The 20,727-nt window shown below is 45.2% G+C and overlaps 1 protein-coding gene across 1 annotated transcript in view; it reads right to left on the bottom strand.

The window, feature by feature from the left end:
- The window catches only part of ADCK1 (aarF domain containing kinase 1), a 91,292-nt gene extending 80,027 nt beyond the window's left edge, over nucleotides 1–11,265 (bottom strand). Inside the window, exons 1-3 of the mRNA XM_086614173.1 lie at nucleotides 11,244–11,265; nucleotides 6,924–7,061; nucleotides 2,404–2,487 (exon numbers count right to left, since the gene is read on the bottom strand). Coding sequence (XP_086470299.1) covers nucleotides 2,404–2,487; nucleotides 6,924–7,049 — 210 coding nt within the window. The 5' untranslated portion in view covers nucleotides 7,050–7,061; nucleotides 11,244–11,265. The remainder of the gene's footprint in view (nucleotides 1–2,403; nucleotides 2,488–6,923; nucleotides 7,062–11,243) is intronic.
- Between the last annotated feature and the right edge of the window lie 9,462 nt (nucleotides 11,266–20,727).

The raw sequence follows: 20,727 nt of genomic DNA, 5'->3' as shown, positions 1-20,727 counted from the left end.
AGGAGATACACAGAAGTGTTTTCCTACACCCAGCAGCAAGCCCATCCCAGACACACATGCAACTGCACCCCCTAACTGGAGACAGAGGCACAGCAGCTGTACCCAGACTTGCTGGCACTATCCGCAGTCCCACCGACACCAAATCCCTGCCTCACAGAATCCCTGTTCTAAGCATAGCACCAAAAATGAGGCTGGAAATCAGTAACCAACTCATCTGTATGCTTAAAAGAAAATTCCAAACCCTCAGCATATGAAGAGGAGGTTAAACTGGCCTCACTCAAAGGACAGAAAGCCAAGAGGGTACACTGAATGGCTGAGAGCATTAGAGATCTATCCAGGACAGAGGTAAGTAGAAACAACATCTGGATAAGTACCCTTCACACACAACACTTACTTGGGAAGGGCATTTGCATCCTCTTGGCCCCGTACATTGACTAACCTTTAGTACCTACTCCAATGGGGGAACTTCTTAAAAGTCATTCTGAGCTAGTCTGAGACCAACAAAATCAGCTCCCACAGTGTTAAAAGAGTGGCAAGATGGTGAAGACTTGGTTGCCATCCACTAAGAGCGGCACTGAGATAAAGGGTTTGCTGTGCAATTGCCCAGGCCCAAAAAATTCTCCCCTGCCAAGCTGATACCTTGCTAGCGTGAACACTACAGAGATGTTGCTGAGGAACCCACAAGGGCTGGCACTGTCAGGCTCAGTGGCGGCCCTCCATAACACTTACCAACTGCAGGACAGGCCTCCACAGGCCAAGTTTTGCTAACTCATGCTACGCCTGCACCTACTTCCTCCTCTCTATCTTCTAGCTTATTCGTTTTCACGCAGCCAAAGGCTAGTGCTGGCCACGCCACAGAGTGCTCTTGTGTCAGGCTGACCTGCTGCGCTTGCCTCTGGCTCTGCCACACACAGAGGCTGACTCAGCTCATCTTGGCTGCCAAGTAGGGAGAGCACAGCTCTGTACAGTGCCAGCAAAAAGGGCCCTTTCTGGCTGCCCAGGGCATGAATTGACAAACCATCAAAACCTGCATGACAGAGGTTAATGAAGCCATGGAGAGACACAGCAAAAGGTCAGGAATTTGCAAGGTCTGTTGCAAACGGCTGCCAAACGACAAGCTGTCCACAGAACTGATAACTCCATAACTTGGGTGTCGCTCAAGAAAGCTACAAGCAGCTCTTCTGCAAACCAGGTTTCAAAGGTACGTAGCAGAGACACGGGCAGATGGAAAGTGAAGCTCCAGACTCCAATACATCTATATCCAGTTTATGCTAGGGCATCAGTGCCACTCACCTGGGATGAGGAGCTACAGTAGAACAGTTTAGCATCTTTAGATAGGAGAGGATGAGAACACGCCCAAGGAAGCCTCTCTGCAAGCTATCCTACATATTCTAAGACCATACTGATGATGATGTGGATTTTCTGCCAGAGGAATACTAAAGCATGCTAGAGTCCAATGCCACTGATTTCTACCTGGCCCACCGCTGTTTCCAGCTTTAGAGTCTCTGCAGTCTGAGAGTCCCTGGAGAACACCCCATGCATTGCAACCACATCAGTGGCCTAACTCCTGCATGCAATAAGAAGAAAAATAAGGTTAAAGACTTTACTTCAAACATACTATGCAGACTGGCCTAATTCAGCACAAGCTATATTTCCCACTCCAAAGAGGCTCTGAGCTGGAATAGCAGAGAGGCCCTGGCTACATACACTACATGCACTCAACTAAAAGTCAGTGTCACTCACAGCTCAAGGTGTTGCAGGGCTGTAGGCTGGAATAAAAGGCACAGCACAGGACTGAGAGGAGCAATAGGGGTGCTTATCTTCTCACTAGAAAAGCTTTTCCTATTCACATTAATTAGTCATATTGAAACACAACAATATGTTTTGCAATGAGACGTACCTTTCTTTGCTCAATTCTGATTTCTTCAGAGATCTGCAAGCCAGATTCATCTCTATTATTTCCCCTCCAATACACTCCTTTTACTTAAATCCCTCAGCCTTCATGTTATGGCCATTGCCAACCAATAAGCAGGTTAAAACACCGCTGCCCGTCCTCTCCCAGCAGCTGACCTCCACACAACCAGTCTGGGCAGAAGAGAACCAGTGACAGAGCCCAAACACATTTTATCTCATATACCAAGAACATGAATCTCTAATAGACATAAGTGAGTACTGATTGCATGAGGCTACTCTTGATGAGAGATCTTCTCCTTTGGGTGATGGAGACAGGTCCTGCAAGAATCTTATGTAATATGCAGCACAGTTTGCCTCTGCTGTTACCAGTTTAGTAGAAGGCATACTGAATTAAGCTGACAGCCTGATGGTTTGCTTTACAGCAATGGCTTCGGCAACACACCCGGGCCTTGCATTTTCTGAGGAATGCAGTTCAGTGTTATCACCTACCTGTGATTTGAGGAAGTCATACTCCTCTGATCCATATGGGACGCTCCGAAGGGAGGTGAGGTAGTCATAGGTGATAACTGCCGTCTGCAAATGAAACCAGAAATGTTGAGCAAGTTCTGCAGTTATCTTGGATCACAACAATAAACCTTCTGCTAGGGAGAATGTTTGTAGCTTAGGTTCCAAAGTTTTGGCTCCATAGTGGAGTTTATGGTAACAGACTCATAAGAAATTAAATGAAAACATTTAAATTTTAAATTTCAATGAACATTTATAGAAAGCATTTCAGGAACCTCACTAACATATAGCTATTAAAAATAACCAACACTTGGCATTCCTATACTATCTTCTATTTGAGAAGCTCAAAGCGTTTTCACAATCTCTGTACAGCACCTTGCACAGCAGACTCTCATTCTCTGTCAGTTTCCACAATAAGGTCTGCTGCCAGTAATAGAGGCCATGAAGACCCTGTTTGTGTCCCAGCAGTTATCCCATGCTTCATCTTCACACCTCCAATCTGCCTAGCCACACTGGTGCACAGTGGGGTCAATCTGGGTAGATGGTTCAGCAGGGAGCGAAGTGGCTGAACACAAGCTCACTGATTACCACCAGCACCGAAACTTTTGGGGAAATCCAATTGCACAAAGAACTAGAGGGCCAAAGGGTCAGATACCCAATTACAAAACAACAATACAAGGATCCAGCTAAAGCTTATTAGCGAGACATAGCCACGGACAATGGCGTTAGATTCCTAAGTGTCTTAATGATTTCTGAAAATGGATCTAGGGTATTTCACAATTTCATCCTACAACTAAAGTTCCTCTCTTTCCACAGTCAGCCAACAGAACAGAAAGATACAGGTGACATTCATAAAGTTTACTTGGGGAGAGAGAAGGGAACGTACACTTACATGAACTTGTCCACTGATCTGTCATTTGTACTTCAAGATCCTTGCCATAAAGAACCATTTGCATAACTCAGATCTAAAGTCAAATTTTCTCAAACCTCCCTACTGAAGGGGTAGCATCCCATTCTGGGACAGGATACTATGCCCTGCCTTTGACCGCAAACACGCCTACTAAGGCCATAAAGCACAGTCAATGTAACGTGAAAGCCAGCAAAGCAAGGGGATAAAATCTGGCTTGAGACAAAGTTGCTGGAACTGACATAAGTGAAATAGGGAAACAGTCAAAAGCGCAGAGATGCATCAAAATCAAAGAGGGGATCAATCTGGGAACCACACAGACACACTCCTTCCTAGTGGAGGCTAGGTTTCTCACATTTTCTGTTTTCCAGATTGGAAATTGAGGCTTTTCAGGCTCTCTTGCCCCGGTGAACTCAGGAGCTACACAGCTACACAGAGTCACATTCAGAAGAAAAATTTTCAAAGTATCTTCCCAAACTCAAAGAACAACTTTGAAGTGGAGGGAGGTTCAAATCAGCCTTGCATAAAGGCCTGAGTTGGTTCTTATTTTATCTCTGGTCCACGAGGGTAATTATCACCTCCAACTTGAAAAGAAGCAGCTAACAGATTGGCCCGTATTACAGAGGAAGAGGGAATTAATTAAGCAGTTGCTAATTACATTGTAATCTTAAACACTAAATTAGTATTATGATGATCCTGATAGGCAACTCTAACATTGCCAAATCCCTGCTAGCATCTGAAATGTATTCCAGCTACCGCACAAAATGTTCCTTCCACATACCCAAAACAACTGGGACACCCTCAAAGAAATATGTCTAATGCACAACTGCTCTGCCAGGTCTCTAATTTTACCAGAACATAGAAACTGTCTGAAACACAATGCTGTCCAGGCCACTGACTTCGTTCTCATCCAAGACTAGTGCTGTCATTCATTCAGTGTGAGACTGAACCTCGGAGACATAAAAAGACCAACAAGATCAACTACTGCCTCCCCTTACAAATGCCAGATTACTTCTTTAATTGATCTTGTACCCAGTTCAGTGTTAAATGATCCAAAGACTCGGGCTTCCACTTTGTATCAATGAATTCCCAACACCTTACACTCCTCTGTCATGCCTAAACTGTCCTCAGATCTCACTAGGTCATGGCACAATGTTCCCTTAGAATAGCTGTCTACCCACACATAAGCAAGGGCTAGTTCCCTAAATAGAGGCTCAAGAAGAAATTTTCTGCTAGTGCACTTCATCAAGTTTCTTAAGAAAGTCTGCAAAGGATTACTGAACCAGTATGCTTAAAATACAAGCAAACTCAAATCTTGGATGAAGTCTGTCCAGAGTTCTGTAGTTCTAGGCCAGGTTTCTTGACCTCCACGTGCTCTTTTCCCCAGGCTTTTGTTTTGTTTTGTTCACCACATCATAACTTGTCTTAAATTTTTGCATCTGCTACTGCTGAACTTAGTTCTTAAGGATTACAGCCTCTTAAGTACAGTCTGCTTTTGCCTGGCTACGGTCCAACGATTGAATCAAGCATCCAGACAAGAAGCCTGGGCAAGGCTAGATTGAAGGACAAATGCTTTAGGTCCATGTACATGCCACCAACATCCAAAGTCGCTTGTTTGCTACAGAGTCTCAGCTTTCATTTACAAAAAGAGGAAGCCCAAGAAGCTGATCTTCTTCGAAATGGACATATCTAATTGCTCTATTGGCTTCACCCAGTCTATGTCTAAGGAATGGGAGCAGTCTGGGCTGCCAGTGCTCAGATGAGAGCTGACCTCTGCCTTTCCAACAAGGAGCAGACCCCAAGCTGGGAAGGCAGAGGTCACAGGAGCAGCAGGACTAAAGAAGCAACCTAACCATATCCAGTCCTATATAGCAGAGGGAATAGAGAATTCAAAGAGACAGAAATTTTGTGTTTGAAAAGTATACAGACAAACAGATACAAACACATGCTGCCATCACCTACAGAACACAGAACATTGGCAGCATGTTTTGGGGGGTCACTGCTTGCAGCTGTGGGTGCAGAACCCTCTAATGCATTTAAGAAGTGAAATGCTTTAGAGCCCATAACATGCGACTTGCCCGATGGCAGAGGATGTGAAAGTCCAGCATGTCTTTAGATTTGCCAGCATATGAAGCAAAGAAAATCTCCTTTCTCCCTCTTCCTACTAATCAAGAAAGCAATCTTTCACCGTCACTCAAAACACAGATCAACTGCATAGCTTCATCACTGCACAGTTCTCATTTTGTCTCAAACAGAAGATGGCCACAAAAAACACTGGCTTCTTAAGATTGAGAAACGCTGGTCAGCCAGGCAGAACTCAAGGGCAGGCTGGAGAGCCCAAACAGCCTGGATAGCAGATTCCTCTCCAGCCACAACAAGCTGTGTTCCCTGTCCATGCCTCAGTTTTCTGTGCAGTAGAAGGCAGTGAGCTGCTCCCTGCCACCTGGCAGCACTTCCTTATGGTCAGGGACAGTGCACGAAGCTTAGCACTTATTCAGCACTTATTAGCTGAGAAGGAAAGATTACCGTTTGCATTTCTGCCCTCATCCTTTCAAAATAAACACTCATTTTTCACAATAGTCTATGGTGCAGCTTGCACATATAAATGGCATGGCACCTGAGCCAACCCACAGAGCTTGTTTCTTATTGCATCTGCCCTCAGGAGCTGACTCCCTGTAAAACTCATTAATGAAGTGTTTAAAAGTCATAGAATATGCAGACAGACAGCTGCTTACCACTGGGGGTTGGTAAATGATGGAGACCATGGCCTGAAGTGACAGATGTATAATGCAAGTGAGGTACAGGGAGACTGATACCCCCTCCAGAGTCTCTGCTCTCTTGTTCCTGGCTGCTCATGGATTCATCAGTGAATATTCTCAAGGAGATGGCAGCAACCTGTTTGGCTGGCAGTCTCCATTTTCACGTTTTCTGGAGCAGTGATGAACACAAGGGTGAAACAGCAGTGATGCTAGGCAGATGTCATATTTATTTTACGAATCTGGAAACCAATACAATCTCAGAAGTACACCATCTTCCATCCTCACTTTGCCCTTGCTTTGAGAATGATCCTCAAAACACCTGCCCTCCTCTCCTCAAATCTCTCATATAAGGGTCACAGGGCAATGGCTACTGTAGCACATCAATACAACAACCACTATCATTAAAACAAAATGTTCCAGTGTAAAAAATGGCATATGCAGACAAGAGTGATTGAACTTGGTCACTGCTAAAGGCAGTAGGATACCATATCTGGGTGACTGACCTTGAATGGTGGCTGACCAAGACGTGGGCCTAAAGTGAAACCTTGATCTGAAGGTCTCACTCTATCCAGGGAAGCAGAAACAGTTCTCTGCAGCCCAGTATCTCTATTTGTTTCTTCCAAAATGTGAAAATGACAGCTCTATTTCTTCTGTGTTTTCACCTCTTTTCTCTCCACTGTGTCAACAACTTGAAGAGCTCCCTATTGACCTTCTGACTCCTGGAGCCAGCTGCCAACTGGAAATGCAGAGACGGAATGCAGGAAATCCCAAGATCTTGTGAACTCCAATTCCCTTATCCACTTAGAAATCTTCCTGCACATTACTAGGCTGAAACTTACTGTGGCAATCGCTCGGCCCACACGAACAACTCCAAAATCATTGGGATCCAGGAACTTGTTGCCATACAGATAGATGCCAGAAGTAGCTGCCACCAATGAGGCAAGTTTCAAGGCCCTTCGTGCCATGACTGATGAACCCTGCTGAGACACAAAACAGCAACTGTAACATCTGAGACGGATGTAATGATCCGATGCCTACAGCCCCAAGGGACCTGACAATCCAAGTTTTGACTGCTCCTTTGCTGATGATGCACTGCCCCCAGCCAAGAGCTCAAGCAATCACGCAGCAACCAAGCAAGCTCTAACTCCATTGCTATTTCTAACTCTACAGTTTCTACAGGCCACAAACCCATAAGTAACACACTGTGCTAAACCTTGGACACTCACAATAAAACATTTGTTCCTGGTCCCAAAGGCTTTACAAGGAGAAACAACAGGTGGACAGAGACAAGGGAACACGTGCTCACCAAAAGTCAGTTCTGATCACAGCAACAGGCCGCCTCTTCACTGCAAAAGTTTTGAAGATATCACAGCATAGACAGATTGCAAGGGGATAACAGAAGATATAAACAAGCAGGGTTTAAAAAGGTCTCTTGCAACACCAAGAGCACCCAAAACTTATCGGAAACTCTGCCAGACTAGTTGTGAAAGTGCCTCACTGCTGATGAGCAGTGGGAGAAGAGGGGATGCATCATCCCTGGAGGCTGTGTGCAACTTCAGCGGCTGGTGGCAGACAGCCACAAACAACGCAGAGGACGGGGGATCTGATCAGAGTGACCAGGTGAGACTTGTTTTCCCGTTATCATCGTCCCATTCAAGTGCCAGGCAGGGATTGAAGTGGCAGAACAGGCATCTGCTAGCATCAACAGCCTAATCCTGGCTCTGTCACAGGCCCAGCACAGGCCTGGGGTGAAAAAATTCCCTCCTCACTCACGTTTTCTCTGGAAGACCAGGGTGGGGAAGGAATGCATTTCCCACACTAAGCACCCTGCAGCACTGCGTTCATTGCTTACAGTACATAAAGTAGTGCAAACATGTAATTCATTACATGTGATAAACATATTATGATTCTTTATGTCACTTTAGAATATTCAGACCTGAAAAATACATTACAAACCAGGTATATTTTTTCTTTCCTTTCCTTTTGGCTGGTATTAGATTTGAAAATATGATTGATCATTCTTTCTGCTTACACCATGAACCAAGAGGCATGGTTCACCTTCTCTGGAAGTGCTCCAGAGCACCCTTGACAGAGCGCAGGCTTTTGCCCATCAAGATGGAGTCTACTGATCCTCCTACTCTTAGACTTGAGAAATTTTCCTACTTCTCTCTGTGAATCATAGAATGGCATAGGCTGGAAGGGAACTTAGAGATCATCTAATCCAACCTCCCTGCCATGGGCAGGGACGCCTCTCAACTAGATCAGGCTACTCAAGGCTCTGTCCAACCTGGCCTTGAACACTTCCAGGGAGGGGGCATCCACAACCTCTCTGGGCAATCTATTCCAAAGTCTCACCACCCTTGTACTGAAGAATTTCTTCCTAAAATCTAATCTAAATCTGTTCTCCTTCAACTTAAACCCATTTCCCCTTGTCCTATCAGTGCACACTCTTGTAAAAAGTCCCTCCCCAGCCTTCCTGTAGGTTCCCTTCAGGTATTGGAAGGCAGTTATTAGGTCCCACCGAAGTCTTCTCTTTTCAAGGCTGAACAATCCCAGCTCCCGCAACCTGTCCTCGTAGCAGAGGTGCTCCAGCCCCAGATCATCTTTGTGACCCTCCTCTGAACACGCTCCAACAGATCTATGTCTCTCTTATGGTGGGGACACCAGAACTGGACACAGTATTCGAGGTGGGGTCTCACAAGAGCAGAGTAGAGGGGGAGAATCGCCTCTCTTGACCTGCTGACCACGCTTCTCTTGATACATCCCAGGATGCGGTTGGCCTTCTGGGCCGCATGAGCGCACTGCTGGCTCATGTTGAGCTTCTCATCTATAAACACCCCCAAATCCTTCTCTTCAGGGCTACTCTCAACCCACTCTGTGCCCAGTTTGTATTTGTGCCAGGACTGGCCTGACCCAGGTGAAGGACCTTGCATTTTGACTTGTTGAAGCTCATGCAGTTAGCACTGGCCCAATTCTCAAGCCTATCAAGGTCCCCCTGGATGGCATCTTTTCCCTCAAGTGAATCCACGACACCACACAGCTTGGTGTCATCGGCAAACTTACTGAGGGTGCACTCAATGCCGTCATCCATGTCGCTGACAGAGATGTTGAACAGCACTGGACCCAAAACAGACCCCTGAGGGACACCGCTTGACACTGGTCTCCATGTAGACATCGCACCATTGACCACAACTCTTTGAGTGCGACCATCCAGCCAGTTCTTTATCCACCGAGTGGTCCATCGGTCAAATCCGTGTCTCTCCATTTTAGAGACAAGGATGTCATGAGGGACAGTGTCAAACGCCTTGCACTGCCACCTTTAGTGAACCTTTAGTGGGTTCAGTACAGCTCATGTCTTTTCTCTTGGAAGCCTTGTAACCAAAAAAAACACATGCACTGACACAGGTCAATCCTTTCAAAAACAGTTCACAAGAACACAATCAGCAAAATAGGCTAATATAACACAAGAGACCTCTGTACATGAACCTTAGCTAAACTTCATTATTTCTTTTATTTCCTTTTATCTCCTTACAAGTCCTAGGTAACTGTGAGGCAGAAAAGCTAAGATACATTCTACCAGCACCTGTCAGAGCTGTCTGCAGCAACCCAGCTCATTCTCCTGTCAGACTCATCAGGACTCCTCTGAACTTACAATCAAAATCAAGAGAAAAAAAACCTCACCTCTTGACTGCAGCCAAATGAACACACGCTTCCCAAAACAAAGCTGCCCTCCTCCCCTGTTTCACTGAAATTCTAAAAATTTGGTGGCTTCTTCCAGGAAGACTGATCTCTTGCACAGAAATCTCTTGTACCCTCTGTCACCTTCAAAAAACCACTTTCTTCAAAGTGTTTTAATTAAACCATTTCTGCTCCTTGTGCGTTTTCATAAAATTTCATTTATTAGAAAGTGAAAGATGCAAGCAGACACATTTTTTAACACAGGAAATATTCCTCTCTCTTTCATTACTTCTACCTTCACCACCTCTATTACTAGAAGAAAATTTGCTCGAAAACAGGATGCAAGTCCATCTGTTCTTCCACCTTATTCCTACCTGAAGCTATAATCTGCAGTTCATGACATCACATCTACTGCCACACCTGCCAGCTGCACGTCACAAACAGAAGATGGGACCTTTAGTTAGCAAATAAACAGGCAGAGCAGCTGAGCTCTCCAGCCACAAAGTTCCTGCTTTCACACTTAATGCATTCTACCAATAAAAAGGGAAGAGTTGAAACCCTTCCAATAAAAGGCACAGAAATAGAATTCTCAGAAATCGATTGTATTTCAAAGGTTTGCATAAGGTGTAGAGGAGCCTGTTCCATGTAAATGAGCCGTTACAACACTCCTAGGGGCATCTCGGAGACCTGTCAGCTGTGAAATGCGCCTCACGATGTCACTGCCCTCGTTCTTGAGGCCCGAGTTGATGAGTCTCCTCCCGCTCTTCTTTCGCCCGGGTGAGCTGGCTTCTCTTGACAGTCACGCCACTTCGCACACGCGAGGTGCCCCTTCCTCACAGCCGGGCGCCATGCCTCTCCCAATCCCACTCAGAGGCGCCGGGACGGCGCGGAGGTTACCAGTGACTCCCTCGAGGCGCACCACCGCCACCCGCCCAGGCCTGCGCCCCGCCGCGGCAGCGCTGCCCGGGAGATCGCGCTCTCCCGAGGCCCGGGGAGCGCTGATCGCCCCGGAGGGCCGCCGCAACGCCCCAACGGGCCGATTCGCCCCCCGAGCCCAAGCCCGAGCCCGAGCCCGCCGTGGCAGGAGCGCGGCCCGAGGTGTCCCCACGAAGGACACGAGGGGCCGGCTCCGGCTGCTTCGGTTCTCCTTCAGCTGTGCCGTGCCTCCGGGAGCAACGCCCGCGCCCCACGCCGCTCCCGCCTTCGGAAACAACCCCGGCCCCGCCGAGCCCTGCGGCAACCGGGCGTCCGCCCCCGGGGCCTGGGCCTGCGCCCGCGGCGGTCAGCCGCCGCCGGGGCCCGGACCCCTCGCCCGGCCGCACCAGCCGGAGCGCGGAGGAGCCGAACGCGGCCGAGTCGCCCGCAGCCGCAGCACGGGGGTGGGAGGGCAGCGAGAGTCCGGGGCCCTCCCCGCCGGGCCCTCCCCAGCCTCCAGCGCCGCGTCGGCCCCCCCCCCGCCGCCGCTCGGAACCCGCACTCACCGCCTCGCCGGTACCGCGGCACTTCAACTCCCGCGCGCCCAGCCGCCGCTCCCCCTCCGCCTCTCACATGGTACGGTCCTGCCCCGCGCGGCATTCTGGGATGTGTAGTCTCCAGCTGCAGCCGCTCGGGGCGCCGGGGGCGCGACGGGACTGCGAGGGGCGGCCCCTGGGCGAGCCCACCGAGGACCGACGGGGGGGGGCAGCCGGGCGGGGGCTGCGCACCGACGGCCCCGCGATTGCTCTGACGCCGCTGCTCCAGGTGCGGGGGTGCGCGCCGCTCCCCCTCGTAGTTACAAAAGAGGAGGTGGGCGGGCAGCACCCTCCGGTTCAGTGTACGACAGGGTAACACTATCACCTCTTTATCAGTGGGGCTCCCAACCTGGCACAGGTGCCCAGAAAAAACATCTTCTGTGCTTTTGAAAAAATCAGTGTTTGCTCACCGAAAGCCCAGCAGCGGGGAGAAGATTTGTATATATGCATGTGTATATACATACATCTGTCAGAAATCATGAGAGAGGGCAGAAATGCCCAACTCCGACGTTAAGACATTCCCTTTCTACAGGTAGGAGAGGTGCTGGCGGGGCACTGATGCTTTTTCCGACTAGAAATCGGGTGAGTCTGGCTGTTGCAACCCATCAGGATTAGGTGTGAGCACAGTCACCTACACAGCCGTAGCACATGGGCTGGCAACGCCACGTCTGCGCCCGGTGCTAAGGGAGTGCTCTCACCAGAGCGCTTCTGGCAATAGTGTTGAACGCTTTTGTCCTGCTCCTGTTGAACATGAAACATTGTTGTCCATCATGTGGTCAGATCTTCAAGCAGCATAAATTGATAGCAAAAACTATGCAGCTATACCTAGCTTTTATCATTCGGTGAAACGTACACATCCTTGCCTAACATCAGCTTATATTTAAGGGTATAATTCCAAAGGCCAAAGAGATGTGCACCATAAACATCTCAGAAACTGCTGTTCTCCATCCAAAAGAATGATCCAGTGCAACAACTGTGCTCATCAAGAATAAAAGAGCTGTTGGCAACAAGGAAAGTAATTGCAGAATAAAAAAAAAAAAAAAGCTTTCTCTGCAGCTAACCTTTAGCTCCTTACAATAAGAAATTAAAATGATAATAAATTTTATCTTATTCAAGGTTCAATGCAAAACCAATCTCTTCACCAAAGTCTTCTTGCAATAGAGATTACAATAAAAGAAAGAACAAAGCAGAGAATGAAAAAATGTTGCTGAATCATCATAAATATTTTAAGAGATTCATATTTCCTGGAGCAAATATCTAGTTTAATAGTTACTCACTTGAAACGTGGCATTTCTGCTTGAACTTTTTTCCTATTGTGCAAAGAAGGAAACTCAGTGTTGTTTTTTGAATCAATATCTTTCTGATAAAGAGAACCTGCAATTCAACACCACCAGGGAATCCATAGTGGTAAATTATAAGTATTTGGGACAGAGTTAAGGGGACAGCTACCACAATTAATCCTTAATACATTAAAAGGATGCCAGAGACCAAAACCAGAATGAGACCAAAAATAACGTAATAATTCTTTGAGAGTTAAAATTTCGAACAGGATTCAGGAAACACTGAAACAAATCTAGGAAAGTATCACCACACCGTGATTCTATTAATATTTGCAGGGATACAGTTGCACCCAAAAGGGTAGAGATGGGGCAAAAAGGGATCTAGAAACTCTCAGATTATGAAGCAAAAGATCTCAACTTCTAGAAGAAGGAGTAATAAACCACGACATTGTGCTCAAGGAAAGATCTTGATGAGCAGCCTCTCTTCCAGGATGGAGAGGTTTTTCATCCAAGCCTCTGCGGAAAGTGCTGTAAAGGTAACCTGTCCACCTTCTCCCTGGCTGTGGGACAGTGGTATATTAAAGGTTTTCCTAAAAGATCAAAACAATATTGAGAATATTTGTTGGGTATCCCTTTTGTTTCCATCTGGCTTCATTTCAGTTTTGCTTTCCCAACTTGTCCCCTGTGGCAGACATTAACATAGCTGCCTGCACAAGGTGGGCTGCCTGACAAAGCAGCTACAAGTTATGAAGGGCAGAGTTAAGGGTGATTACCCTGCCAGCACATTGAGGATATAGGGCCCACAAGGCCAGTTGCTGCATCAGCCATATGATGGCAAAACTGGCTACAATCCCGTAAGTTTCCTTCCCTTCTTGGACAGACGGGAGCTTTTGAACTGATGGGGTGCAGTGAAGCATCCCAGCTTAGTCTTGGACCATTACAAATTGTGTAGGAAAGACTATTTGTTGGAAGGAAGCTTTACAGTTTAGAGGGTGATGTTAAAAGAGGAAGAAAATAAAAAGTGAGGGAGATTTACACGTGATGTACTACTGAGAAAATGAGAGAAAAATGAGTGCAGGCTGAACATGAAGTAACCGTTCTGAATCACAGAATACAATAAGCTTAGAAATATGGGAAAAAGATCTACTCCTGCATCTACTACAGCCTGTGGAAGTTTTGCTATAGAGTTTTGTGTTTGCAATTTATGACCTTCATGGCTCAGGCTGATACTGGGTGTAATAGCAGAGTATCCATTTAAAGCTACTGTGCTATTGCATATAAAAATCCAAAATAGAGACTGTAACCTCAGAACAACCACTGGTTCCTGATCACAACTCACTGCTGCTATCTGGGATGCTTAAGACCTCGCCCCAGGCCATCAATCCCCTGCTTTAACCACCAGATCACATGTCTTCGCGAAGCTCCCAGCAAAGGGAGCGGGTCAGGATCTGATTTTTGCTGGCCTCTCCTGGAGAAGCTATGGGAGATTGGTTCAGATTCATTCTGTTCCTTGCTGCTCTCAGTTAAACAGGCTGACACTGGGTCTGCTGCGGAGATGGGAGGAAAAATAGAGGCTTTTGTAGTACAACAATGCCGTGTGCCGATGTGCAGTGGGCAATTATGTAACCAACGCTAAATCTTTCTATAATTAGAACAAGCACCTAGTTAGAGTGATCAGAGCTCTTTTGTGTGAGCCTGCACAGGAGTAGGAAAGAAAGAGCTTGGCTCAAAAGAAAGATGCTGGCTTGATTTCGCTTTCCCTTTCAACTGGTGAATAAATTAAATCTCAGATTACCCCAAATTGCTGTGAGAGGCGAAAAGCGTTTCCTTTTCATTCTTATTGAAGACATTTGCATGCCAGGTGTGAATCTCATGAAATGCAGAAACAAACCCAAAGACTCAGGCCTCTCTGTCCCAAGCACTGGAGCAAGAGGAGCAGTCAGACTGCCTGAATAGAGGACAGAAGGTCAGTACCAGCTCTTCCTACTGGGAATCAACCTCTTTTTTAGATTCCCTTTGATGAAAACCACGGAAAGATACCTGGAAAGTCTCGCTGATACCAGACATTCCTCATGCATAAGAGAAAGCTTAGGAAAAGAGATCACAACAGAAAGCAGGCAGTCCTATGATGTTGTGGACTCAGAGCACTAGCTTAACAAGGAGACGTGAAAAGGTATGGGGAGAAATTGCTACCAGCAATTGCTACAGCTTGACCCAGCAGACCCTTCTTCACTCTTCTGATCTGTTCTGTCTTTCTGTGGATGGTCAGCAACATCAGAAGTACTGAGGCAGATCCATCTTCTGCAGCTATAAACAAGTTTAGCTCTAAAAGTCACTGTAACAATGCCTATTTATACAAGTTGGGATCTCTGCTGCTACAGGTCTGTATTTATGAAATATTTTCTGATTCTTTTCTGGTTCATTTGGGCCACCAGAAGAAATATTACAAATACCTCTGTATAAGGGTTGACAGATGTGCAAATCAACATAGAAGACAGGAAGAAAAACAACCTACCTGGAGCTAATTCCAGAAGATAGCTTAACATACTCCAGAGGTCTACTGCTAGGCCAAACCCATTCATGTCCTTGGTCCAACTGAAAACAGGGAATAGGCAGATTTTGTCTTTCTATCAGCAAGGGAAAGCTCAGAGCTCACTCTGGGAGCCATCCAATTTTAGAGTAAGATCTTTTACCAATCATAGTGTACAAAGCCAATATTTGGATAAGATAGTTATCAAACATGCCTATTGCCTCAGGTCAGTCAGTGCCTTCGAGTCAGTAGTGACCAATATCTAAAAATGACAACAGAGAATGATGTGCTGCTTGGAGAGCTGTGCTTTAAGTGAGCTGCAAAATCCACTTCTACTAGTGTTTTGTTCCTTCAAAACCTTCCTTCGAGGGAGGTAATTCTCCCCCTCTACTCTGCCCTCGTGAGACCTCACTTGGAGTATTGCGTCCAGTTCTGGAGTCCCCAACATAAGAAGGACATGGACCAGTTTGAGAGGGTCCAGAGGAGGGCCACAAAGATGATAAGAGGGCTGGAGCACCTTTCCTATGAGGACAGGCTGAAAGAGTTGGGGCTGTTCAGCCTGGAGAAGAGGAGGCTCCGGGGTGACCTTATAGCGGTCTTCCAGTACCTCAAGGGGGCCTACAAGAAAGATGGGGAGAGGCTGTTCAGGAGGGCCAGTTGTGATAGGACAAGGGGTAATGGTTTTAAAATAGAGGGAGGTAGATTCAGGTTGGATATTAGGAAAAAATTTTTTACCATGAGAGTTGTAGAACACTGGAACAGGTTGCCCAGAGAGGTGGTGGATGCTCCATCCCTGGAGACGTTCAAGGCCAGGTTGGACGAGGCCCTGAGCAACCTGGTCTAGTTGGAGATATCCCTGTTCCTTGCAGGGGGGTTGGACTAGATGACCTTTGAAGGTCCCTTCCAGCCCTAACCATTCTATGATTCTATGATTCAAGGCCTTTGCTCAACCTTGTTGCCCAATATCAGTTTAGACAATCACGCACCACCTCCATACCTCTTTCTTATAATTCTTATTGGCAAAAAAAAATACCCTTCACTTTGTTTGCTGAAGCTGTTGGCAGCTAAAGGATACTCCACTTCTGCAGGTCATTGGGAAGTGCCAGTGTCAGTGGGCCACCATGTCCTTTGTTAAAAGATGTTTATCAGCCAGGAGTGGAATGCTTCCAGAACAATGTTTGCAAAACACTCTGAAGCCTGGAAGGTGTTACAGAAGTACATGAGATGATTTTTGCCTATCTGAGAAAATTTACTTTAAAGTGTAACAAATAATAGAAATTAAACCAGCCTCCCTTTCAGCCATTCCAGGTAATACAGACATGGCTTGAAGAATGTAAAGACTTTTACAAAAGCACTAATAGACCTTCTGATCTTTTCCCCCCAGCTATAATTATTCCTTCTGAATGCTGCCTGTAACCCCTAAGGGAATGTGAAATGCAGGGGGTTGCTGATGTGGCTGAACCTTTCCATTTAGGTAAATCTATTCTTTTCACTGTTTAGCATCTTACCTGGGGCATGTTTTACCCCTGGAGTTAAGAAGTGTCATTTATTTTCATCATTTTTATCCCACAATGTGCAGTGACTGTTAGGCGTACAGATATCTGATATTAACAATAGCTTATTCCATTACTTTGTATTGTCATCTTCATTTGTTACAAGATATTTCATGAACCATTTCATTCTGCATTTGCAAACGTGAAAAGTGCTGAAGCAGATAAAAAAGGTGCAGTGAATTTAACAGCCTAAATACACCCCAAAAGACTCCTTGGAATGCATCAGAAATATGTTCTCAAAACCAGCTGTGGTATTTGCAGTAAACTAAAAATGTCCCTGCTGGCAGCCATGTCAAGGATTAACTCCTCTGCAGAGTCTGAACTCCTTACTCACCTAACAGAGGATCATTTTGGTGTACTTGTGAAAAGTGATGTATGTGGAGACCTGATAGCTTACTGTCCAGAAACGTTAACCAAAAAAGATCATGGTAAAAATAAAAAAACTTATCCTCCTTCAAAGAGACAGATTTATATTTGGGGAAAATATGTTTAAGGATCTCAGAACTACTCCTTGCCTAATGTTTCCTCTTATCAAAGCTCTGCCACAGCTGGCATCTCTGAACCATTACCAGGTCTGGTTCAGAGAAAGTCCAGATCTAGGAGATACATGAAGATGCACAGAGATGCACAGTTCACAGAGCCAGAAGAGAATATTAACTTTTCTTGTCTGATGCTCTGCATGTTGCGGGACATTAAGTTTCACCTGGCTAGTTCTGTATGGGCCGTGGTTGCTCAGGCTTATAACAACAAAAGTGTCTCTTCTCAAGAGACCTCAGCTTTGATTAGAAGACAACAAGGGGTGGAAAAGTAAGCACTCCCAAAGCTTTCCAAAGGTTAATCACTCTCATTGTTCAATATTTCTGCCTAATTTCTCATTTGAATTTCCTTCATTTTTACTTCCAGTCACTGGTTCTTGTTTTGTCTTCCTCTATGGTATTAAAGATCTTGCATTTCTAACTTGTACAGGCACACACAGGTGATGATCAAATCTCTTCTTAATCTTTTTATACTGAGAAAAACATGCTAAAATGTTTTAATTTGCTCACTCAGATAATTTGTCCTTGTAATGTAATTGACAATAAGTACACATAAATGGAGTTTACCTCATTCTAATCTGGCAATATAATATTTACCTCTTGAAAGTTCATGACAAAACAAGTTTTCTTACTTCCCCTACACTTCCAATCAACACTAGCTTTATATTATCTTCCTAGTCTTTTAACTCTCCTCAATCTTCCAGCATTGTTTCGAAAACTTAAACAGCAGGATCCCTCTGCAGTTCACCATGTCCCTATTTCTACATTCACAGGCTGCACAAGGCTTTTTGTTACCTCATAGCACAAGAAATTCATGCTAAGCTGCTTCTCTCTCATAACCCTCCTGGATCTCCACCCATGCAGCATACGTCTTAAGGTATTGCACAGTGCTAATTCTTTAATTAAAACATCATGAGAAGCAGAAGACAGCAGTAATGTCAGGTGTACCAGGTCAGGTTCAAGGAGAACTACATGAATAATTTGCTTTTTTTGGTCTGGTGGCTAACCTAACACACACACAAAAAAAGTTTTCTCACTTCAGAAAGAAAATTGGGGGAAAAAAATGCCACAAACAAACCAAACCGCCATTCTACATGGGAAAAATAAAAGTATTAGATCAGAAATTAAACACATTCTGGTTTAAATAATTTTCCCACTTTCAAAATAGTAAGCACATTCAGCCTATACTTGGGCAACAAACATTGCTTTACACCAAAGTCTGAATTGTCCATTTTGAAAATGTTGAAAAATATTCAAACTTTCCAAACTTCCTACAGTTTTTGAGTTCAGAACTTCTAAACATTTTTTCTTCATCCTCGTAAATATTTTTTACCAGTTAAACCACATATGCAAGCATTTCCTAGGTTTGATACGTGATAGGTAAGGCAGGGCAAGGACAAGAAGTTATTCACAGCTGCATTAGCAGCACGTGCATAAAAGGCTGCGATATGTTTAAGAGCCATACGGTTTTGAATAAGCTTGTACAGCCCCTTCCTACCACACGGTCCCCACTATCCAGTGCTAAGAGCCTTACATATTCACAAACTCAGCATCAGCCAATTCAGACATCAGAATTAAACCAAAAAGAAATTCAAGAGATTCAAGGAGATGAAAATGATGTATTAAAAAGAACTGGTGTTGCTTACAGCCAGCCAGCTATAAACATCTACAGGCACAAACAGCTCACTGTCTGCAAAGAGACAGCGACTGCACAGTTCTAAGAACAAGCTGTATGACTGAGGAAACCAAAGGAACATCTCCTTAGTGCAGGAGCTGAAGCATATTGCTCACCTACAATTTTCCCTTCTGAACAACAATTTTGCATTGAGGCTGTCCTGTAAACTGTGTTGCGAAATGGCTCACAAAGTTGTGTATTTACCATACAGCATTAAATAATGCATTGCAGCAAAGGAAGAAGGAGAAACGTGAAAGTAGGAGGGAGAAGAGAAAATTTTTCAGCTGAGGCTAGTGTTAACAGCTGGAGACAGAGACCATGGCAACTTCTAAGGGTGAGAGGAGGCTCCTGAATCAGGAGACTATATTGCCAGATGTGACAACAGCAATTGAAAAGAGAAGACTTTGGGGGGACCTAATAGCTGCCTTCCAATACCTAAAGGGAACCTACAGGAAGGCTGGGGAGGGACTTTTTACAAGAGTGTCCACTGGACAAGGGGAAATGGGTTTAAGTTGAAGGAGAACAGATTTAGATTAGATCTTAGGAAGAAATTCTTCAGTACGAGGGTGGTGAGACTTCGGAATAGATTGCCCAGAGAGGTTGTGGATGCCCCCTCCCTGGAGGTGTTCAAGGCCAGGTTGAACAGAGCCTTGAATAGCCTGATCTAGTTGAGAGGCGTCCCTGCCCATGGCAGGGAGGTTGGATTAGATGATCTCTAAGGTCCCTTCCAGCCTATGCCATTCTATGATTCTATGATCCTATGAATTCTGCTGCTAAATGACTGACAGAAATGAGTAGGAGAAATGATGGATGAGTTTTGCTTAGGAAAATTATTGATAAATGATATATGTCAAAGTCTTGTATCTTTAGTTTTGTCTAAAGTGCTCATAAGAGGCCAGCTGTCTCGGAGAGAAGGAGAAGTATCTGTCATTCATAGAGGCGATGACAGAGCTGCTGTCACCACAATGCAAAGCTGAAGTCCGATTCCCACTGGAGACCACAAGAGTTTTGGCGTAGAAGGACTGCAACAGGCCTGTCCTTACCCTCCTTCAAATCTCCCCCACCCCAGAAATTGTAGCAGACGAATTCAGTCTTCAGGACTAGGCTGTCCTGCAGATTAGAAGATGATTAAGAAAGACAAAATGGCTAGAAGGCTGCAAGACAAACATTTCATTTATTTCTAATAAAACTGTGTTTGTTTCTTACGCATTCTACCCTTTTCTTCTCTAGCCAGCTTCTGTTCCTCTCCTAGACGAACCATGCCTAGCACAGTGGGACTCTTCACCATTTGATTCACTAGATGCTAACATAACGATAGCAGTTACTATTTAATAACTAAATTTATTTTTTTATAGATGATGCCATATACCACCACTTCAAAATGAAGAGCAACTTATCCATGTAAACCTCCACCTAGTTCCCACCACAATTCTCTGACAATTATTTTTCCCTAGTCCACGTTTTAACTATACTCTACAAAGTGCATCTCTTGCACTTTTGGTGCACCTTGAAATAAAAAAAAACTCCCGTGTAACACACGGATGCCCATTACACATATACGCTGCATCTCTTGGCATTTAATATGTAAGTTTTTATTTTAAATCAGTATACTTTTACACCAGTTTCAATCTCTCTTCTTCCCTTCTTCCTCACGTCCCAATTCAGTGATATCTAAGTAGCAGATACCATAATTTTTATTTCAATCCATTTGCTCTGTATTTTCTGCTTTTTACTTGGACACCCTCAGCAGGATGAACCACAAAGTTGCTGCACTTGTTGGAAACCACCTGCATAGACGGGATTACCGTACTGAGCGTCCTGCTTTTTTCCTTCCCAATCATTGTGCCTCAGGGATCTGTACTGCTCTCGCATTTCTGGCG

This window comes from Tauraco erythrolophus, chromosome 6, assembly GCF_009769465.1.
Source record: "Tauraco erythrolophus isolate bTauEry1 chromosome 6, bTauEry1.pri, whole genome shotgun sequence".
Classification (NCBI taxonomy): Eukaryota; Metazoa; Chordata; class Aves; order Musophagiformes; family Musophagidae; genus Tauraco; species Tauraco erythrolophus.
This window is presented reverse-complemented; position numbering and strand designations above follow the sequence as displayed.